The sequence below is a fragment of the Pygoscelis adeliae genome, unplaced genomic scaffold (assembly GCF_000699105.1).
Source record: "Pygoscelis adeliae isolate BGI_AS28 unplaced genomic scaffold, ASM69910v1 Scaffold302, whole genome shotgun sequence".
NCBI classification, from domain to species: Eukaryota; Metazoa; Chordata; class Aves; order Sphenisciformes; family Spheniscidae; genus Pygoscelis; species Pygoscelis adeliae.
The window spans coordinates 1,225,867-1,247,406 of NW_008824372.1; the positions used below are offsets into that span (position 1 = coordinate 1,225,867).

At 48.2% G+C, this 21,540-nt stretch overlaps 1 protein-coding gene across 1 annotated transcript in view; it reads right to left on the bottom strand.

Annotated features, from left to right (window-relative positions):
- Positions 1–21,540, bottom strand: part of SRGAP3 (SLIT-ROBO Rho GTPase activating protein 3) — a 61,477-nt gene that overhangs the window by 17,773 nt on the left and 22,164 nt on the right. The window contains 8 exon segments of the mRNA XM_009320095.1: positions 886–913; positions 3,476–3,560; positions 4,933–5,130; positions 5,386–5,487; positions 5,997–6,218; positions 18,652–18,721; positions 18,723–18,775; positions 20,289–20,474. Coding sequence (XP_009318370.1) covers positions 886–913; positions 3,476–3,560; positions 4,933–5,130; positions 5,386–5,487; positions 5,997–6,218; positions 18,652–18,721; positions 18,723–18,775; positions 20,289–20,474 — 944 coding nt within the window.

A 21,540-nucleotide genomic window follows, 5' to 3' on the forward strand; every position in this document is an offset into this window, starting at 1 on the left:
CGGCAGCACAGTCCCCTCCGGCCAAAAGGCGAGAGAGCAAGGCACCCTGCTGCCCCGCTGCCCTCTGCTAAGGCAGCCTCTTTCCTGCTTGGAAAGGCAGCCCAGGCTTCACCATCTGCTTCAGCATTTCTAACAGGGAATGGGGGGTTTTGCTGGGATTGCAAATTTTATTAAACACTGAAACAGGGTTGTAAAAAGATAACACAGAGAGAGGTTGTACATGTTCTGGGGAGAAGTTTGGAAGCTTTGCTGGCCCCAGTCTTACTGTTAGAAAACCAGCAGACTCATAGCAAGCCACCAGAACTCTGTGGAGATGCTTTATGGATTGGACACAGAACAAAGCCTCCTCCCTGTTACATTCACCCCTAGCACTATCTCCTGCTGTGGAGGGATGGAAGTCTGAATACAGGCATGCTCTGCACTTCTAGGCAAAGAAGCCAGAGCTGGGAGAGGCTGTTGGGGGCATATCAAAGTCCTCAAGTGAACAGGGATGGTAGGGAGCGGGTGGGCACCCTTGTGTTGCACTGTGAACACAACCCAACCTCAGCCATGCTACAAGGTACTGCACCACACCGTGCTGAGACAGCACTTCCAGGCACTTCAGAGCCAGTCAGCTAGAAATTACACTGCAGCAAAAACAAGGGCCTGATTGTCATCACCCTAGTTAACCCACTTCAGGCAATGCAGCTGAGAAGCAGGGAATGGTGTGGGGAGCCTGGGATTGCCTGCCCTCTGGCCTGCCAGCACAGGGCGGCTGGAAGATGGTTAAATCTGAACCCCACCAAGCTGTACCAGTAGCAAAGCAAGCCACCCTTCCCATGGCCACCCTCCTCCTGCCAGAGCAAGCCCCTCCCAAAAGCAGATGAAGTGGAAGAAACTGCTCACCTGGTTGTTCCGCATTCGGCTCTTTCACCTATGAAGAAACACAAGTTTCTGTCATCTTTCCACATTAGTCACCACCAACCGACCGTTAAAACGCAATCACACAGGCACTCACACACCCACGTCTGGTTCTGTAAGCCCTGGGTTAATGGCTTCTGGCAAAAAGAAGCTGAATGTGCCCAAGGGCCCCTCAGGTTGGGGAGATGCCGAGCTGGTGGCTATACAAACTCCTGCCACTAAAAGAAGTGGAAGGAGTCCAAGAACTTAGAAGTCCAAGACTCAGCCACAAGAGAGGGAAAGCACCTTCAATTCTCACCGATATTAAAGGTTTATTTGCAATATGAAGCCCATCTTGTAAATAACCAGATGCACTGCAGGTCCTTTGCATAAGCGCTCATTTGCACTAGCTGGGGATTGGCCAAACCCAAGCAGGAAAGGGGCAGTCTGACAAGGGCTGAAGCCCCCGGGGAGGCCACTGGGATTATCCAACTGCCTCATGGAGGTACACTAATAGCACCTGAATGCAGCGGAGTATTCAGTTCCCTGGCTTTTCCTGTGAGGTAACAGCCCATCTAACCACGATCAGGCAGACTGAGGCAATATTCTCATCCCCTTCGTGTATTTTTAGTGCTTGGATTTCATATAAACGGCAGCATATCACCACTGATAAGATCTGTTCATTTTTTAAAGTATTTGTCAAGCCACTGAAAAAAACTAAACTAGTTTCACATGCTGTTTGTGCCTTTCTCCCAAGGCCAGGAAAGCTGATTTATTCTTCCTCTTTCTAAGACACATAAAAGGAAGCATTTGGCTGCACATGCCTCCTTCCTGCTCTCCCCTGGCACCTGCGGAAAGCAAGCCTGCAGCCAATTCCTCACTGAAAAAGAAAAGAAATACACACGAGTGTTTTGCAAACCCAGCGGGCTTCCTAATGAGAATCAGCTCATGCTGAAATGCAGCATTTGGCATTTCTGGGCTAAATATTTGCTGAACGCCTACACAGCAGATGATCCCATGGCCTGGGAGAAATTCAGAAAGTTTTCACGTGAAAATCTGCCACGGCTGCTTTTGCACAACTCTACAGAGAATTAAAATGCCTGACCCTGCACTCCTCCTCCTAAGTATGGCATTGGTATGGCTCTTGTGTGAGAGACCAGGATGGCGATCAAATTAATTTTCAACAGATTGATCACATCTTGCACCAATCTATAGGAGTCTTAGCACTGTACCCAATAAACAGAGCTCTTTCCTGTATTAAGATCTGACCTCTGGGAAGAGGTTAGATGGGTCCAATTTCTGTGAACTGCATGCTCCATCCCCCTCGCCTACGTCAAAGCCTGCATTCAGACCCAGCAGCTGGGAGCCCTGCCAGGCAGCACGCAGTGACCCACCAAGCCTGGCACAACCCCTGCCACACTGGTATGGAAATACAGGACTGCCTCGGTGAGGATGCAGAAGGGCTGCCACTGACCTGCTATTGCAGGGTGATAAGGGGTTAAGGCAGCTACAGGGAGTACTGAAACTCCTGGGAAAAGAAATATGTTAATGGAGCCCTGTGCATCTACCCTTGCAGCTTTCCTTGTGTTTTGACTTTGTGCCTTGACTTGGCTCAGTGTTCACTGAGTGGAACATACCGCAGGATCGAACTAGAAGGTGGATTTTAAGGCTAAATAAATTTGGCAGAGAAAATATGTTTGGCAAAATAGCCAACAAAAAGCTTTTTTTTTTTTTACCTCTGAGATGAGGAGTCCAATTTTTGTATTGTTAAAGTAAGACCATGGACCATTTGTGTATTTTAATTTAAATATGTTCTCTCCTGTTGGAAAATCAGGACACTAACTCACCTCCATCATCTTTAACTTGGAAATAATGCAATTTTTTTAAATCCTTTAAAAGAACTAAAATCTTCTCCCAGGGACATGGTTGCACATTACTACCCCAGCAGTGGCAGATGCCACCTGGAGCCACACGTTCCTGCCTCCCTCAGAAGTTACTGCCCCCTCTGTTGTACGAAACCTGTTTGTGTGTATATGCTCTAAACCAAACTTGTGAAATTATCTGGGGTAATGAAAGCCTGCTATGGAGAAGTTAGTTTTAAAAACAAAGATGATTTTGCAGTTCTGGATTAGAGCAAGTCAAAAAACTATGGCTAGGGGGCAAGGGGCCTATTAAATCAGCAAGGCTGCTGGCAAATCTGTAACACAGAAACAGAGCGTCAAGGACAAGAAAATACATATGTTCAGGGCTGCACTAAGAGGGGAGAAGAAGGGGGAGAGAAAGGACAAAGGCAGAGGGTTGGAGTGGGTGGGAACCTCTTTGCTGTCGGAGAAATAACACAGCACTTTGGCACACAGTATAGGATTCAAACAAATTTCTCTACGTGCACTCCCAAAGAAAGGTGGGATAAGACTAATACTCCAGGGAAATAATGATTTTGCATGTCACTGGTTAAACTTAGTAGTAGCAGCCAACCACAGAAGCCATCAGTCACTCGGGAAAACACAGACATCAGGTAAGACTGAAAGATGACGCCTGGTTTAAAATCGTCTCACGTGATGGGAGGTTCCTCCCTGGACCTAACCCCGCGACTCACCTTCTCCAAGAGTCTGCTTCAGCAAGTCGTGTTTAGCCTGGAGCTTCGTGATAAGGTTACTGCCATTCAAATACTCTTTAAATTTCTGGCATTAAAAATAAAACAAACAAGGCGAGTTAAGACTCTTGGCAAAAATAGTCCGTAATTGATGTACACTTTTGCCTGGGGGGCTGCTGGAGGAGGCTCGGCAAGGCTGACAGGCCCTAACAAACCAGACGTCGGATGCACCGCAGGACTGAGCATGGTCTAATCACTTCTCACTGCTCTAGTCACAGTCCTGATGATCTTCTTAACCCGGTCTCCTTGGTGCTGCACCTCCTGCCTGGGAACGCAAGGAGCTCCAAAGAAAAGAGTTCAAAGCAAGCTTTCTTTTGTCAGGCTTCTGGGAACAGCCTGGAAAATCAAAGAGGCTTTCCCTCCACTGACAGGCGCTTTGCCTTTGTGCAAACAAGTGATGCAGAGTGAGAACTCCCAGTGCATGAGACCTTCCCGAGTCAGGGACCATCAGATGCTTTATGCACTGGGCAACAGTGCAGCACAACTTCTCATTTCATTGTGAGACTGTTTGACACCCGCTAACACTCAAGAGCAAGTAATTTTACAGGTAAGAGGAGCGAGGGAGACAGATGGAAAACAAAAGACAGAATGGGAAAGATCAAATTCTTGCAAAAAGCATTAAAAAACCCCCCAAGTACAACTCAAAACGAAAACTGCAAGTCTTTTCCCCCTGAATTGGAATAATAATACTGTTAAGAGAAAGTAGAAGCTTTTCTATGCATATGTAATATATCACAAGATGCTATTAACTTTAGCCTATTAACCACGCTTAAATGAGGGCTACTTCTGCTGAACTGACGGCTTATTACATTTCAAGTACTATAAGAGAGAACCTTAGATCTGCCTGGAAGCGAAGTACAGGAGCAAGGCTGCAGGGGAGACACAGCACAGCTGCCTCTACCCAGCACGCACACAACAGCAGGGCGTTGCAAAGCCAGGCTGTCGCAGCTTCCTCCAACACCCTGCACGAGATGCAAATGACCGTTTAGTTCATCCCATGGGCCAAGGGCAGATTTTAGCTGTGTAGGCCAGAAAAGGAAGGCTTGGCTGATGGTTCAAAATTGTAAAGGCCTCCAGGAACAGCCACTGAATGGTGACACACTGCGAGGCTGGCTGGAGTCTGCTGCCCTGCTCTGAGCCACTCCAACTGAGTTCTGTAAGTTTTCAGTCACAACTGGTTGCTCCAGTTGTTCCTTCAAAAAGAAGAACAAGGCAGACACCGGATTGTCAGTCCCTATGCACTGCCCTGCCACTGAGAAATGCATTCCAACCCCAAATCAGACAGAAGACAAATACTTAGACTGAATTGGTTCTTGCTCTTCACTAATGAGCACTTAAAATGGGACTCAGCCCTAGCAATTAATGCTTTGTGTCCTGTATCACATTGAGATGAGACTCACTGTAAAATAGAACATTTCGGTTTCCTGCTGGTTGGCTCTCCTCTTGGCAATGTTTATTTTACTCATGTAGGTCTCTGATGCAGCTGATTTGACCGACTCAGTGGAGCGACTATGCTGGAAGGCGTCTGAAACGTCAAAATCTTCCACTGTCAGCATGTCCTGCAAAGTCTGCATTGTGGCATCCAGAGTTTTTCGTACCTATCAGAAATAGAAGACAGCATGGTTTTGAAGCAGACTGGGAAAGTGACACATCTTGAGCCAAAACAACTGGCCAACAGGCAGCTCCTAAGTACTGGGCTTGCTCTTGCGCTAGCTGCAGTCAATGGGAGCTCTCAGCACTGTCACTGGAGGGGCTCTACACCTGAGCACACCAGGAAACCCCCTGCGCAACGGGCAAAAGGCTGAGCAATGCTGCCTAGGAGGCCAAACACGAGACCCAGAGCGACTTCTTACCTCTTCATTCTCTATCTTGAGGGTGGCTAGTCGCGACTGCAGCTGGTGGTACCGCATCAGCAACTCGGTCTGCACAGGCTGCTGGGCTCTGTCCTGACACACCTGAGACAGGAGCAGTACCAGAGAGAGACAGGAGAGCATTCAGTGGGTCGTGCACTGACCAGACATACACATTTAAATACCTAAATGATTCTCTCCAGCACCCACAAGCTCCTCGCAGCCTCCAGGGAGGCTGTGTCACCCAGTTTCTAATCAGCAGTGCCCTGGACCTGGGCCAGCACAAAGCATTTTCTACCCAGCATTTGAAAGCTGCACTCTGAAGTCTTCCAATTACAGCAGGTAAATCAAAGCTCCACTTTACAAATCTGTTGGGCAGTTCAGCTGAGAATCAAACCACAGGCTTCCTAATTGGGAGAGATATGGAGCAAGAGGCAGACTGAAAGGAGGAGCCCTAATGAGCCATGTGTCTCATTAAGAAAAGAAACAGGAATAGCAGTGTGTGAAGACAGCACAGAGGGATAAGGAGCCAGAAATAATTTAACAGTGATGGTTAAGAAGAGGCCAGGCCAGGCTGCGAGGCACCTGTGCAGCCCCTTGGGTGAGTACACTACCTCATCCCCCATGTGAGGCTGGAACTCAAACTTCAGCGGAGGGCAGAAGACCTGGTTGCACATGTCCATGATGGTGTGCTTGTCGCTCCGTGCATCCAGGTTGTCCACAGCGTTCTCGATGATGTCCAGGCCCTCGTGGCGGGAGGTTTCCAGGTTGTACTCGGCAGACAGGTATGTCCTGAATGTCCGAGCAAGGCTGGCGTGGAATCCCAGATCACAGCACTGAGAAACACCAAGGAAGGGTCCGGTCACACAAACACTCCCACCCTTGTTCTGGAGGCTCATATGTACATTAAACGCCTAAAAAAGCATTGTATGTCCCAGAGAAACACCAGCCCTGTCGCACCAGGGTATATTTAACAGTGTACTGCAATACCATATGAAAAGGCAAGAAGGAAACAGGACTGAAGAAGAGGTACCAGGGAAAAACAGCCAGATAGTACAGTGACCCTGCACTGGACCCTCGCCACAGCACCAGGGTTTAATACCCTTCATTTTACTTGGAAGGGCACAGGATCTTCCCAGACAGGACAGAGGGAAAAAAAAAATCATCCAAAAGCACGGTTCTCCCTGGCTACCTGCTCAGCACCGCCCTGAGTGACCCCTGGGGGCCAGCGTGACCACAGGGGCCCCACCGGTGCCAAAACCTGTGCCCTGCAGCGTCCCCCAGGAAAGAAATGGCCAGAGGGCCTGTGCCAGTGCTTGTCCCCAGCGATTTCCTTCTCACCTTGTGAACTACCCTGCAAGCACTTTTTACACAAAGAAACCATTTCCCAAAGTTATCAAATACAGATGGACGTTCAAGAAAGGTGGCACTGAAAAACGTGCCCTGCAGTACGGGCAAACCCTTTTATCCTCGCTAGAAAGCTGCCTTCCTCTCTCACGACAGAGCAGTTTCTCATGCATAACTGATTGTTCTCATGTTCACCTTGGGGAAAATGATAAAACTGAGAGCTAATTGCTGCCAAAATACTGTACATTAGACAAAATCTTGGTTTTAAACTCTCTTCTCAATATAATTGAGTTTGGCATGTTAAGTATAGCAACAGCATAGGGATTTGCTGCTATGAACGCTTAACCACAGCTGAGCAAAAACCAACTCTTAGCAACGCTCCTCTCAGCCCCCAACGGGAGCCCTGACACAGCGCAAACCTCCGCAGGGCTCCGCTCTGACCGGCTGGCTCTGCTGTGAGCAGCCTGCCCTGGGAGTAGGGGGACAACGACAGGCACCGAAGCAGCACCCACAATTTGGATGCCAACAGATGTTGTTCTGCAGGGAAAGGCAAGACAGAGAAGATGCTGGAAGCAGGAGGAGCGCAACGCATCAGCCTGAGCCGCGCTCGTGAGGCTGTAAGGAGAGTACAGTGAAACAGAAGGGCTGCAGTCCAAAACTGAAGCACATCTATTTCCAGGACGTAAGAGAGGGCTGGAGTTCCTGACAAGAGGATGTAAAGTTAGGTAATTATGGCTTTATCCTCTGTGAGGAGTTTCATAATCCTGTGTCCCCAGTACACTCATTCCTGTCTCCTGGCACAGCACGGGTATCGCTGCAGGGCACGGCGTGGCGCGCTCTGGTCAGCACAGGCAGTTAGCAGCGTGGTATGCTCACAGTCTGAAGCTGTTCAGGTACCTCTACACACAAGCACTGCAATCTGCAGAGATATGCCCAGGTGCAGGAGGGCTGTGGGTCACGGGGACACCTCCACGGGAGAAACAGAGGGACTCCGTGAGAAATATTTCCCATAGCACATAGCACCTAACTAACCATTGCCAGCAAAATTACTCTTATTACATGAAAACTACCAAAGGACAATTTATATTACAGAAGTTAAGATGCTTTGCTGCCACACAGATTAAAGAACGAGTAGGAAGTCCTCACTGTCCGAGCTGTAACCAAAACCACCCCGGCACAGCATGGGCAGGCATACGGTGAGCAGGCTTCAGCCCCAGTGCAGCCCCAGCAAAACCACTGCCATGAGGACCAGCACGGCAAGCTACAGAAAAGAGAAGGAAGACTGCTAGTGTAATCCCAATGACCCAAAACGAGACCAACTCTTCCTCAGCAGCAGAACTCCTTGTTGGGAGCTGGCATTTCAGAGGCACCTTCTCCAGCTCTACAGCATCCACAGGCATTACTGAACCAATGCAGAAAGGCACAGAAAGTGATTCTGCGTCAGAACATCAGTACTGATAAACTCGAATTGAAATATGAAAACTCAGCTGGTTCCACAAGCGGCTCCAATCAAAGAAGTCATCTCGTGCTTCCTGCAGATCTGAAGAGACAACCCTCAGCTCAAGTCACACGCAGAGTTGTACTTGGTTTAGTCTGTGCTAAAAGCAGCAGTAAAATCACAAAAGCCCTGTCCTGCCCACAGATACAGGAGCGCAGCCTGCCTGTCCCCAGCGAGTCTTTTAAAGCAGTGAAACTACACATGCAATAATGAGGATTTTTGCAGGAACCATCGAATGGTCATAATCCACCATTTATCCTGCTGCTATTTAGCTTCTAATCTTATTAGTTGAAAACATGGGCAGTTAAGGACTGGTATAGCTGTGCCTTCATAAATCAGCAAGCAACACAAAAAACAAGGAATCGGGGCGAATTTCTATTCGCCACTTGGGGCGAAACCTTGTTATAGTGCTGTGAGTCTCTCCCACGAGACAATTTTAGCATGAAGTCCTGTATGACTGCTCCAGGGCTGCAGGCAGAAACCAATGAGTCGAGATGATACAGCGCCGCAGCTGCCCTGCTCTTCTCAGCCGTGTTTCGGCACACCCCGAGCACCCGGCAGGCAGGGACGGGCAGTCCCGGCGGGGCTGGCCGCGGGAGCAGCAGCGCGTGGCATCCCCAGCAGCTGCAGGGGATGAGAGGTGAGCTCTGCGCTCGGACCATCAGCGGGGATCTGACCCCACAACCCGCTCAGTTTGGCACGTGCAGATGGCAAGCCATCGCCAAGGGGGCTGCCACACAGGTGGAGCCGGGCTCAGGGCTGAGACACCCATGCCTATGCCGGAGAAGGACCTGCTCTCCCACCACGACCAGCCGACCGCTGTTCTGCGCCCTGAAAAGAGGATTGCGCACAGTTCCCAGCGCACCTCCCAACCCATCACTGTCGTTCTACCCCCTTGGAAATTGTTGCTACTTGACTACAAAAAATAATACCAGGAGAAAATATCTGCCACTGTTCAAGGGTGGGAATTCCCCAAAGTGTCCAAAACTGAGCTATTACGAAGAAGAAATAGCCGAATGCCATGGAATGCGAGGAGACGGGGTTCAGGGTATTGCCAGATGCTTTTGAGAAAAAATTCCACATGAAATCTTCCCTTTACTTTGAATGCTGAACTCACACTGAAGCTAGCAGTTATTTGCAACCCCCAGAAATGGGTTGCTACTGAAAACCAGGGCAGGCACTTTCCTAACATGCTACGGCCCTTGAAGTCTCTGGTGACTAGCGCTGTGCCGGCTACTTCACACACTGGTGCCCAGAGAAGAAAAGACAGAGCAGGGACTTCCACGAAATTCTCAGAGAAACACACAAAGGGGAAGGGGAAGGGAAAAGAAAGAGAGCGAGAGAGCGCACGCAAAAGAGAGAAAAGAAAAAAAAAATACTTCAAACTCCTGCTCCCAGCTCCAGAGAAAATGGCATTTTCTCACCCCTCTCATCCCTTTGATGAAAAATAAATTAGAACCACAAATAATAATCCTTAGCCCTTCTGCAGCGCCCTTCATCTGGACAGCTCAAAGCTCTTCGTATATTAATTCATTAAGTCTGGTAACACCCCTGCGAGGGGTGGAAATATTACAGTGTTCAACTTAAGAAATAAACTGACACCCCAGAGCTTAAGCAAGCTGGTTTTGGCCAAAACTCCATGGAAGCAGCCAAATCTGTGTGTGTGTGTCTCCCACCACAGAACTGCACCGGAGGAGGGACCAGGGGGCTGCAAAAGACCACCACCGGCCATTAACCCCAGTGCCAGTAACCCCAACACAAGAGTGGAAACAGAGATATTAAAAGGTTCGCCCGAAGCCAGGAGAAAAACCGGCAAGTCTCCAACCCTGCACGAGCATCTCAACGTCTTCCCTCGGGCAACCGCAATCAGGCAGGTAAGGGAGAGCCAGCTCTTCCCTAGGACTTGGTCACACTGCCGTGCCAAGGGTGATCTCTTGTGAAAATCAGGCCTGGGATGGTCTAAACCAACGGGGCGGTAAGCAAGCCGTGCCATTGATCACAACCGAGGAACCAAACTGCACCAGCACAGGAAAACGAGAAACCTTTTAAGAACAAAGCAACATCCAGCGGGTGGAAAATACGGGAGCACGAACCACACCGCAGTCCAGCGGTGACCTTCAGTCGTTCCTCAGCAGCGGGCAGAGCGCTGCTCCGTCCCCGCAGGATGGGCAGACATCCCCACACAGCTCTGCTGCTCCGTTCGCCCTCCTCGCGTATTCGGAGGGATTGACAGCAGTTCCCCGCAATGCACCAGGTCAACTGCTCCAAGCCCCGTGAGTTAGATGCCATCCTCACAAGAGAGGTGACAGCAGCGAGGACGGCGACTGGTGGGTCCGGAGGAATCTGATGGGGTTTAATACGAATGACGAAGCTCTGCAGAAACGCTGAGGGATTTTACATAGTCGAGGCTGCAGCAGTACTGGGCTCCAGAGAGAATTAAATGTTTTCCAAACTACTGATGCATCTGTCTCATCTCCTCACTGGTTAAACAGTTAAAAGATATTTAACCTGTCTGTCAAAAAACATGAAATAATGTTTTACCAGGATAATGTTTGTGCTTGGCCATGACAATGCTGGGTACTATGCGAGATCCTAACTCACACCTGAAAGTATCTTCAGATCTTAGGAGGAGTGTTCAAAGAGAATATAAACTGCTTCTGTTCTCATTCATTTTTATGGAGAACGTTTATTTATCATGTATTAAAAATGCAGAAAACAAAACAGTCGCACCTTTGCAGCCTGCGGTCACTGCACTTCCCTCAAAGCAAAACAGCGTCAAAACAAACCCGGTTACAAAAGGTATTCCAGTCGAGGTATGATAAATGTTTGTAAGGCAACGCTCCACCACAACAAACGGGCTCTGCACACTGTAAGATGGATCCAGGCAGCAAAGGAAATTAAACTGTGCCAGGAAAAGGCAGAAAGGGCTGAGACACATCAGCAGCCACAAATAATTGCTCAGAAAAGACAGGAAAAAGTAAATAAATGTAAGGACTGTCTCCCTTTGATGAGTATTACCCCTAATATTCCCCAGCAAATTTGATGCCAGGTGAAAGCCAGCTATCGGGGATGCTGAGGCGCGCAGCAGTGCTGAGACGAGGAGGCACAGCGATGGAGGCACTCGCCACATCGCGCCTTGAGGGGCCGAGGGCCGCTGAACTTTTCGGCACTAAGAAGTGCCGAAACAACTGGGAAAAGCCCTCGAAAGTGCACTATTTTAAATATAAAGGCAATATCCCCCAGATCGACCCCATCTTTTAAGCTTTAGCAATTCGAGGCCTATCCAAACCTAATGTGCCAGCTCCTCTGCCAAACAAAGAGGGTGCCGAGGGAGCCTGAAACCAACCAGAACGCAGTCCCCTCACTGCGCAGAGGTGCGCTGCAGCCCAGCACCACCCAGCAAAATCCTTCCTTCACCCACGAAATGCCAATGCTGGCATCACCCCCGGGGACACCCACCACACCGAGGGGGGCTCGGCTGCAGCTCACGCTCCAGACGACAGCAACGCAAGGGAACGGCTGCACAGGGCGGGGGTGCGACCTGCACGTCTGACAGTGCAGGACCAAACCACCCTGGATTCCCTCCACGAGTTCCCGTCTTTCTGACTCACAGCAAAACCATGCCTGTGGTTACAACAGAGTACGTAAGCTGTCACAACACGTTAAATGGGGGGACACTATCAGGTTTTTGTGGTCTGAGGCCAGGGATCGGGAAGCCCATGCCGTAACGCCAAGTGGATATATGCTACCGGGCTGGCTTTCTCCTACCCCCATTGACAAGCACATGTTTTTAAAGTGTTTCCCGAACTGAGTGAAGGGTCCCCCATGCACGCCACAGCCTGGCTTGCAGTGCTCGACTGTTACCATAAATCTCTTCCAAAGCAACAGTCTTAGTCCATCAAGTTCAGTGTTTTGCCTGAGGCAGCAACCATGACATAAAAACTCCTGAACAACTGATTTATTTTTAGCCAGAGAACGATGTGTGGATACGGCAGGGGAAGGACAGGATCCTCCCTGACCCTTGCAGTAATCAACTCATGCCCTGAAGCATGAGATTTGATTATTTCTAATCAAAGACTCCTTAACTATAAATATTTCAGAGCCAAATATTATGTAGTCCTTTTCAAAATCTAGCTATAGTTAATTAACTCTATGGTCTCTGGAGTAGGTTTCTTTCCGGAGGATTTTTAACCTACATTTTATTTTGCTCCTTAGTCTCTCTATAACAACTCCCTCCCCCATGTATATATTTTCTTAGAGCTTTTTTAATGTGTTTTTTGGCTGTTTGGTGTTTTGGGTTTTTGGGGGTCAGGGGGTTTGTTTGTTTGGTTGTTGGGGGGGGGGTGTTTTGGTTTTGTTTTGTTAAGATGAATACATTGGTAAATTAATCTTTTAAAGGACATTAAGACCTTGAGGCTATTCTTGCAAACAACTGGGAAAAGCAGCCGAAAGTATCAAGAAGAAATTCTTTTTTCTAAAGGAAATTACTGTTACTTTTTTGTACCAAGCTAACAAGGTCTATCAGAAAAGACTGCTCATGGTCTTCAGGCAGTAAAATTTACAGACTGCATGACACTTCTAAATCTTAAAACAATCAGCACATGTGCTTAATTAATTTCACAAGCCAATTTCAGTGTCTGTGGTATCCACGTAAGGAATAAATTGTTTACTATGTACAAACTTTGGTAAAAAAAAAATGTAGTTTTGCCATATTATTAAAGCCAGAACCAGCAAAATTTAAGAAATGTGTATTGGTTGGATTCTTTCAGTTTAATATCGTACTCTGAGCACAGATTAGTAAAAATTATTGTTGTTATTAGAGTATCATGATTTATGGTTCCTGCTTACAAACAGGTCGCTATTGTTAATAACCTGCATACAGAAGAAAAGTAATATAAGTTTACTAAACCAGGGTACTGGTATATGAAAAAATGTCAAATTTCTGAAAGGAAATCAAGCAAATGCACCTCTTTCCCCTCCTCTCTTCATCCACAGAAGCTCTGTGTGGAAAAAGATCATACAAATCTCATCCTTTTTCTTCCATTTATTCTCTTAAAATGCATGAAGCTATTAATGGGATATGGGTATTTCTGGTTTTATCACCCATTTCCACTGACCATCGCTGCCCTGCCCAGCAATTCACACGCCAGGACTACTGCCTGGGGCTCTCTGCAAGCTCAGGCATGTTTTGTCACACCCACCGTTAAAGCTCGAGGCAGCTGAGGTTTTTGTTCTTCACCAACTCACGGCACTACAGGAACTCGGGCACCCCAGCGAGCCCTGCATCCCCTGCGCGTGTACGGGAGTGCCACTGTATGTCACGGGCGGTCATCAGCATCCACTGCAGCCTCCCACAGCAAAGCACTTGCACTCAGGTGGCTGTGTGGCACCTCCAGGTCCTCAGCTCACAGCTCCCTGCAAAGTTAGCTAGTGACAGCACCTCCTAAAAACACGTATTTTCTATTTCCCAGAGCCTCCTCCCCAGCGGCAGGGAGAGCTAACCAGCTCGGGTGCTGCAGGCGGCCGGTGGCATTCCCAAACTGCTGCCTCTGTGGGAAACCAGGTAACAGGGACACAGCAGCCGTGCAGTAAAGAGCACTGAGCCTCTTGAGACAGCCTAATTCCTCCTGATGGAAGCTGTTTATTATTTTCATTGCTGCGCTGTTGACTTTATTTGAAATACCCTGAAGCCAGATCTCCAGCTGCAGACGCACCACATGGTAAGCTGAAGTACAGGCACTCCTCCCCGGAGAGCACTGAGTTTTGAGTTACAGATGCTGCTTCGCATGACAGTGCAGCGATGGGGGTGCTTTGCATGGAGTTTCCGTGATAAAACATACCTGGCTCTTAGGGCTGGCAGGAGCCTGGTATCTGGCAGAAAGCCCACTCAAAGGACAGCATGGGAGGAACCTCTGTGCCTTTGTGGAACTGAAAGGCTCTTTATGCTGGAAAAATTGCTTCAAACAACAGAGCAAACCCTCGAAAGAGACCCTCTGCTTGTATAAATCAGTATCTCTTCATTAAAGCCAGTGGCGTCACACAGAGCTACCCAGGCCAGGGGAAGGTCCCTGTGCAATCACACGGGGAAAGCACTGCACAAAGCGAAGCTGCTGCCGGCGCTGGCTCTGCAGGCACAGACGTGCCCAGGCAATTAGCCACTGATGGAAACAATGATGACATGAGCTGCAAGAGATGCCTAAAAATAGATCCTAATAAAGTGGTCTGTGGCTTCAGCACCCTTTGAGTCTCCCTCTTATTTGGGAGGCTGAACCCCGCACACAAAGTACAGCCACGGTGTCCTGACAGCCCAGCATAGCCAGTCCCACTGCCGAGGCTGTCGGCACGGCGCAGGACCGCGTGCCTCACCCGAGCAAGTGGCAGATCCTGGAGTAAAACCTGAGCGTCCCAGCTAGTCTGCCATCAATCACTTTACTTGCCAGGTAACAGCAGCCTAACTCCTAGTGCCCCACAGTACCCAGCACTAGCTGGAAACAAACAGTTCTCCTCGTTTGCTCTGCTCTGTTCTGTTTTTCCTCTTTTTTTTCTTTACTCTTTTTTTAAACATATATTACATATATTTTCTGGCCTCTACTCTCTTGACATTGCTGCAAAACTTAGAGCTTTACTGTGGGGTAAGTAAAACCAACTGAAGATTTTTGGAATAACAATTTTGACTGCTGTTTCTGTTTCCTAACTTGACTAAGTATCACTTGACCATGTGAAAAATCACAATGTCATCAGTTAAGTTTTCTAGGGACCAAACAATTCGGCAGTAACGTGTAATATTAAATTCCTCAGAATTCCCTTCCTTAACTTGCTTGTTTGTCTCAGATATGGCAAACACACCAATCCGTAGAGAAGCAAGCTGCTGTTTCAAAAGGATTTACAGGAGGCTGAACAAGTTTTGATGGATCAGTACGTATTGACACCAACTGCTACATTTTACTCTGCTAAATCTAGCGATATCTTTCATGTGACCACTTCAAAACATTTTGCAGCCAGTTCACACAGAACTCCAGAGGGATGGATAAGCAGCTTTATCTCCACTTCACATATGTGGCCAAAGAGATTAACTTGGTCACATAGTTAATGACAGAAATGAGAGACGAACCCGGGCATTTTAAAATAAACACATGCTTCTTTCGAGGGAAGAGACACAACGGCGTACTTTAAGTACAAGTCTAATTTGATCTGCCTCTACAGTGTTCTTTTCCTTTCTAAAGGACAAAACAAAAAGGCCACTGGAGACAGAGGGAGAGATAGACGTGCTCTGTGCCACTTCACAGCTCCTCTGATCGAGTTTTACATTTCTCATTAAAACCACAGCCCTGGGAGGACTCTCCGCCCTCTCCCAGAGCAGCTGGGACCTTCTTTCTCGCCAGAGCGGGAGATTAGCAGAACGGCTTTGTTATAGAAGTCGCCATTCTGCAGCGATGCTGAGGGCACAAGAAATGTCAAGGCTGTGCCTAATAGATGACACTGAGCCATCTGGGATCTGGGGGAAGACGCTGCTAAATTAGCTGCTCCAGTGTCCTGACGGTTCAGATTTGCGTACAAATCAAAAAACTGCACATGGCAATTTGTGCTTGATAGGAAGGGTGTGCAAGAGCCCCCCATCACCCTTCCTATGTCCCAGAAAGACAGACCAGTACATCGTCAATCATCCCCCTTGGTGGCGCAGGGTGGAGGAGCTGGGAGAATTTGCATAACTGCAATACATGGACCCTGCAAGGATCCTATTAAAGCGTGGCCAGACAGGTTTTGAGCTAAACCAAAACTCTGTTCCTACCATGAAGCCCCTCCACACTCACTCTCTTCCTGCAGACCCGCTCATCCCGTCTGCCCAGGACCCTGCATCGCCCCGCTCTGCTCACGCTGCTGCAGCCAAAGGCTCTGCTGGCTCTCAATCAAAGGCAAAATTCACCTTCTCTGCTCAGAGCCCCTCTCCTGCACCCCATGAAACGGCAGGGCTGCCCCAAGGGGCAGAGGACCCGCGTCCTGCCTACTGCCATGGTACAGACCCGGTGTTTGCAAATGGCACTGTCATTCCTGAGAGTGAAAGGCACTGTCTTCTTATCATTGTTAAATGTACTAAGATCAAAACACTAACTTTATAACTACATCTAAAAATACCCGTTTTCTTCATTTTCCTTTACATGGATTACACACCTACAGAAAGCCCAACGCTGCTGGATCCAATGGCTGTCTTTTCCTTCAACCACTGTCAGTATTAGTGGGACACAGTGAATGGGATCCCCTTCTTCTGGAGCGTGCCGAAACCCTTCTTGCCGTGCTCTTGCAAAATATACTGAATTTGTACAAAAGTCTGTCCAAATAAACTGCCCTTCCTGTGGGGATTTAAAATTAGAACACACGTGTGCAGCTCACACGTCCGATATTTTGTTTTCTTTGGTGAACAGATTATATAATTAGGGGAATTTAGCTGCACAGAGTTGAGGATGCTTTAGTTAAAGTCCCCTGAAGGGATTCCTGGAGTGCGTAAGAAAAGACATCTGCTGACTCCAGTGGAAGTTTCAGCAAGGAAATAAAGTTGGGAGGAATAATATAAACAGCCAGAACTAAAACGGAACTCGGCAGCTCTCCAGGAAATCAAAGTCCCCAAAACTCCATGAAAAGAATTCATTCTTGCTTAAAAAAATAAATAAATGAGAATGAGAAAGAGAGAGAATATACACAACAAAAAGCAGATACCCCACAGATAAATCAAGGTGTTATCACACCCTGCTGTTCAAATGTCTCCATGATCAAGCTATTAGTTTTATCATATGGCTTAGTACATCTTAAGTAGTAAAGAGAACAAAAAGGACGTACTAAGAATATTTTATCGTATCTCAAAATCTTGAAATCAGGGGTTCTGCATCAGAATTAATTAATGCTTAGAAGAATAAATATATGATAGTGGGTTAGTAAAGGAGATAAACACTCCAGCACATTTTTAAACTATACACTTAGGTAATGATGAAGCCAGAAGACTAACTTGGTACTTATAGCTCAGTTATTTATGTGCTCATTGAAGCAACTCTAGCAGGAAGAAACTCTGCATAGTGCAATCTATACCACTGCGAAGATGCCTATTAAAGGAAGAAATGGAAATCCCCTCTCTTGAACCATTTAAAAGCAGTTCGTAGGAGTCGCTGATGCACACAGGCATTCAATTCCTACCATCACTACGAAACCTGCTTCCAGCAGTTCCTGCCCTGTGGCTATTTCGTGCAATGAGCACTTCAGATACAACTCAGCAAGCGCCTTCCCTAGCGAGGAAAGCACTTCCACATGTGCTTAACTGCCTGCGTGTGCTTAACTCCACCAAAGTTGTGGAGAGCTAAGAGCCTGCTCATACTGATAGAAACTGCAGATGCACGTAGTAGAAAGAAAAATCTTCTGTTTCAACAACAAAAATGAGGATGTATCTGACCTTTGTAAGAGTTTATCTGTTTCAAATGCAGACTGATCGATGGGCCCGGAGGAAACCCTAAGCCAGGTGACCTGGCTTGCCCCACGGCAAATTCTCCTCCAAAGGCTCTGGACTTTGAGAAGCTCCAGCTGCAGGACATCCTGCTGTGTGGGAGCCACAGCCCATGAAGCCATCGCTTTAACATGAAGGAAAGCACCATGTCTGCGCTCTTCTGAAGGCAGAGCCAACCTACACCGACAACCAGACCTTAGCATGCTCATGATACAGCGTGAAAAGTGCAGAAAACATTCAAGCGATTTCTAGTTTGTAACTGTGTATTAGAGATCCCTGAACCATGCAGTTCTATCCGGACTCCCCTGCTTATGTGCTCAGGAAAGTGGTTCAGGCTGGTTCATACCCTGCAGTTATAACAAAAACTCCATCTTTTTTTCCAGACACCAATGAAAGAAGTTTATAGGTAGCATATATATGAATCAATTACTTTGTTGTGTGACCATGTGGCCAACATAAAGCTCAGAGGCAGCTGACTCTGAGCGTTGCCCAGAGTTGTGGATGCCCCATCACTGGTAGTGTTCAAGGTCAGGTCAGATGGGGCTTTGAGCAACCTGGTCTAGTGAAAAAATGTCCCTGCCCATGGCAGTGAGTTGGACTAGGTGATCTTTAAAGGTGCCTTCCAACCCAAACCATCCTATGATTCTATGACTCCTATGTAACAGCAGCTCTAGTTCTGCTCATATATGCCTACATCAACTGGGGGGAAGTCAAATGTGTGTGTGTAGCTGTGAGGAAAAAAAAACACACCGGGGGGGAATCCAAATTCACAGCACATTTTCAGGCCCCAGTTAAGCACATTTTAAAGCCCCAACAAATACCCCTTGCATTACCACCACATGAGAGTGCATTTAAGGACCAAACCATGCTTAAGATTTAGCTGTGTGCTTATCAGTAGAGAACAGGCAGGATGCACGCAGGGGGAGGAAGCACTTACATCAATGAGGTCAGAGACGTCGTGGATGTAGTATTTACTGACAGCTGCGTTGGTGGCTGCCAGGTTCAGCGTCATTCCGGGCTTTAGTACACTTCAGCTTGTTTTCAGAATATTTGGCTTGTCTCTGAAAAAGCAAAATGGACTGTCAGAGCACAAATAGGATGCGACTTTCACAGCTTCTCTTGCTGCAGGGCCCCACAGCACCCTGCAGCCTGGGTGTGACGCGTTAATTAATAAAATTTGGTATCGGGTATGGAAACAGGCACCCTTGCCAGGATGGAGGACATCACATTTGAACATTCCCAGTACCATCAGCCAACGCACAACGAGCGCATTCTGCTCAGATGTACCCAGTGCATCCCAAGCACAGATGCTCTTCCTTTATCTGTGCATTCGTGGAGGTTTTGGCATCAATCAAAATTAGAGGGCCAAATTTTCCTCCCAGATACGCTGACATACATTTGGACTTGCTCCAGATTTACGCAGCTGTATCAAAGTGGAATCTGGCCCAGAGGCCCAAGCTACAAAATTTAGAACAAGACCCAGAATTCAAAACTCTGTAGGAAAGCAGATGTGCTCAGATCTGGGGCATTTGCTCAGGCAGATCACTAGTCTAAAGGTTTAGCACAAAAGATTAACCCTTCAAAGAGGCTTGCCACTAGACAGTGTCCCGGTGCTGGGTCAACATGCGTGCAAAAGCTTCCTGGCTAGGGAAAATACTGTTTATTCTCAGAAATTAACAGAAAATTTAAACGGTTTTGGAGATCCTGAGATCTGGGGATTTGCTGAAGCTGGAATGGAGTTAAGTGTTTTGACTAGCAAAGCCAACTGAATGCTGTGCTTTAACTCCCAGACGGTCTGCAGAGGAAGAAACACAGTTATTTTATATACCCAACCCTTTTTTTTTGCTCCCCCAAGCCTCTGACTGAAGGAACCCTGGGACAGCTATTGTTTATGGTTAAAAGTGCTATTTAAAAAAAAAAAAAAAAAGACATGAAGAAACAGCAGCCCCCCATAGCAGCATCCCTCGTCTGGATCAGAAAGCATCACTGTGCCGGGCCAGGCACGCCGGTGCCCTGCTCTCCTCAGCGTCAGCGCAGCCTCTCAGGTCCCAGCCGGGGCACCGTCAAGCCCCCAGCGAGACCCACAGGGCCCAGCCCGAGCAGCTGGTGTGCGAGCACCTCCCACCACCCATCTCTGCCGTGTGCTCTCGGGGCCATCAGCCTCCAAGGCCCCTCCAGCCACCCTTCTCAGCCCACCCTCCAGAGAGCCAGCCTGGAAGATGTCACTGGTGGCCACATGGCTCCCATGCAGGTCCGCCACCCCCTCCAAGGCTGCGCTGCCCAATGTCCCCCATCCCCATTTCTTGCTGAGCAGTGCCAGCCTGACTTTGGGTCAAATCCTCGCTACCAGCTGGTTTCGGCACTTCTCCACAGCCAAGAAGCAGTAAAGAGACTCATTATGGCCTCCTCAGACCGCCCTCCAGCCAAACACACACACGAGTTGACAGCCTCCCTAACCCCTGCCCAAGGGTACAGGAACGGCTGCACGGAAACGGACAGGGCCAGAGCCAAACCCTCCTGCCCGCAGGGAGCCCCAGCCCCAGCCTGGCTCCCCTGTCCTTCCCTCTCACCCACCTTCTCCTTCATCTTCTCAATCTTCTTGACGGAGCTCCGCCGCTGAGGCCTGTCCTCGTGCCGCAGCAGGTTCACACTGATGTCCCCTGACTTGTTGAACTGCTTTTCCTCCTGCTTCTCCGCCTCCTTCAGCTTGCTCTCAGCACTGATGCTTTCTGCATGATACATGTGGTAGGTCTTCATCACCTGAGGAAACAGAAGTTTGTGAGTCGCTCGCCCCACAACCACAAGAAGCATGAGTGCATGAGAAGATGACAGCCGCGGACAGCGTGGAGCAGTCTCAGCTGTGCCAGGGCTGTTTGAGGCCACTATGGCATCACGGAACAAGGTGGGAAGGGAAGGGAAAGCCTCTAAAATTAACCCCATCACTAGCCCTATTTCGAAATGGCACAGAGCTGGTGTAAGAAGCATTATCCCCGCTCAGTCCCCGTTGCAGGGACAGGCTGAGATGTGCCTCCAGCACACACCTGCGTTCAAAGAGCACTGTGTGTCTTCCTACAGGGAAATGAGAAATAACTTCTAGTGCATCGCAGCTGGGGTAAAGGTCTCCATGACAAGAGACTGTGAGGAGGCCAAAATCAACCTGAAGTCACTTTTGACCCAACCCCTCTGTTCCTACACTTGAACTTGCTAAGCCAACCCATCAACGTAACCCGTTCTACCATCCTGACAGTAGATCCCATCTTGAAGGTGGAGGAGCTGCAATTTCCAAGCATAAATGGAGTTTGTCTCCTATCACCACTTAATTGTCCTCTTGCTGCCACCAGTAAGCACAGCCAGTGCCAGGATGGACTGCAGCAACACCTAGTCCTTTAAATTCAAGATCGCCATCAGTAACTCTGGATAGACCATGCTGCTCTACTGCCAGGAAAACTCCTGCAGGCAAAACTTCGACCACAGCCTTTCCTTTCAGATACAAAAGCCCAAAGGGAACATTGTGATCATTTTAATGGAGCTGGCAAGAGGAACACATCTGCTCTTCTCTCTTTATGCCTTTAGTCACATTGTCCCCTTTTATCATCTCCCTTCAGGATTTGAATATTTTATTTCACATTGCCTTGACAAGGCTCGAGATGCCTGACTTCTCGCTGAAGATCAGTCTCAAGCAAAGTGCCTGGACACCGCCAGCAATGGCACCGGGACAGGCTCGCCTTGAGGCCCATGAGTTAAAAAGGAGCAGGAACCCACAAAAGCAGAGTAACTTTTCACAAGCTTTAAAGAAGAAAATACAGTTTTCCTCAGCTGCGGTTGT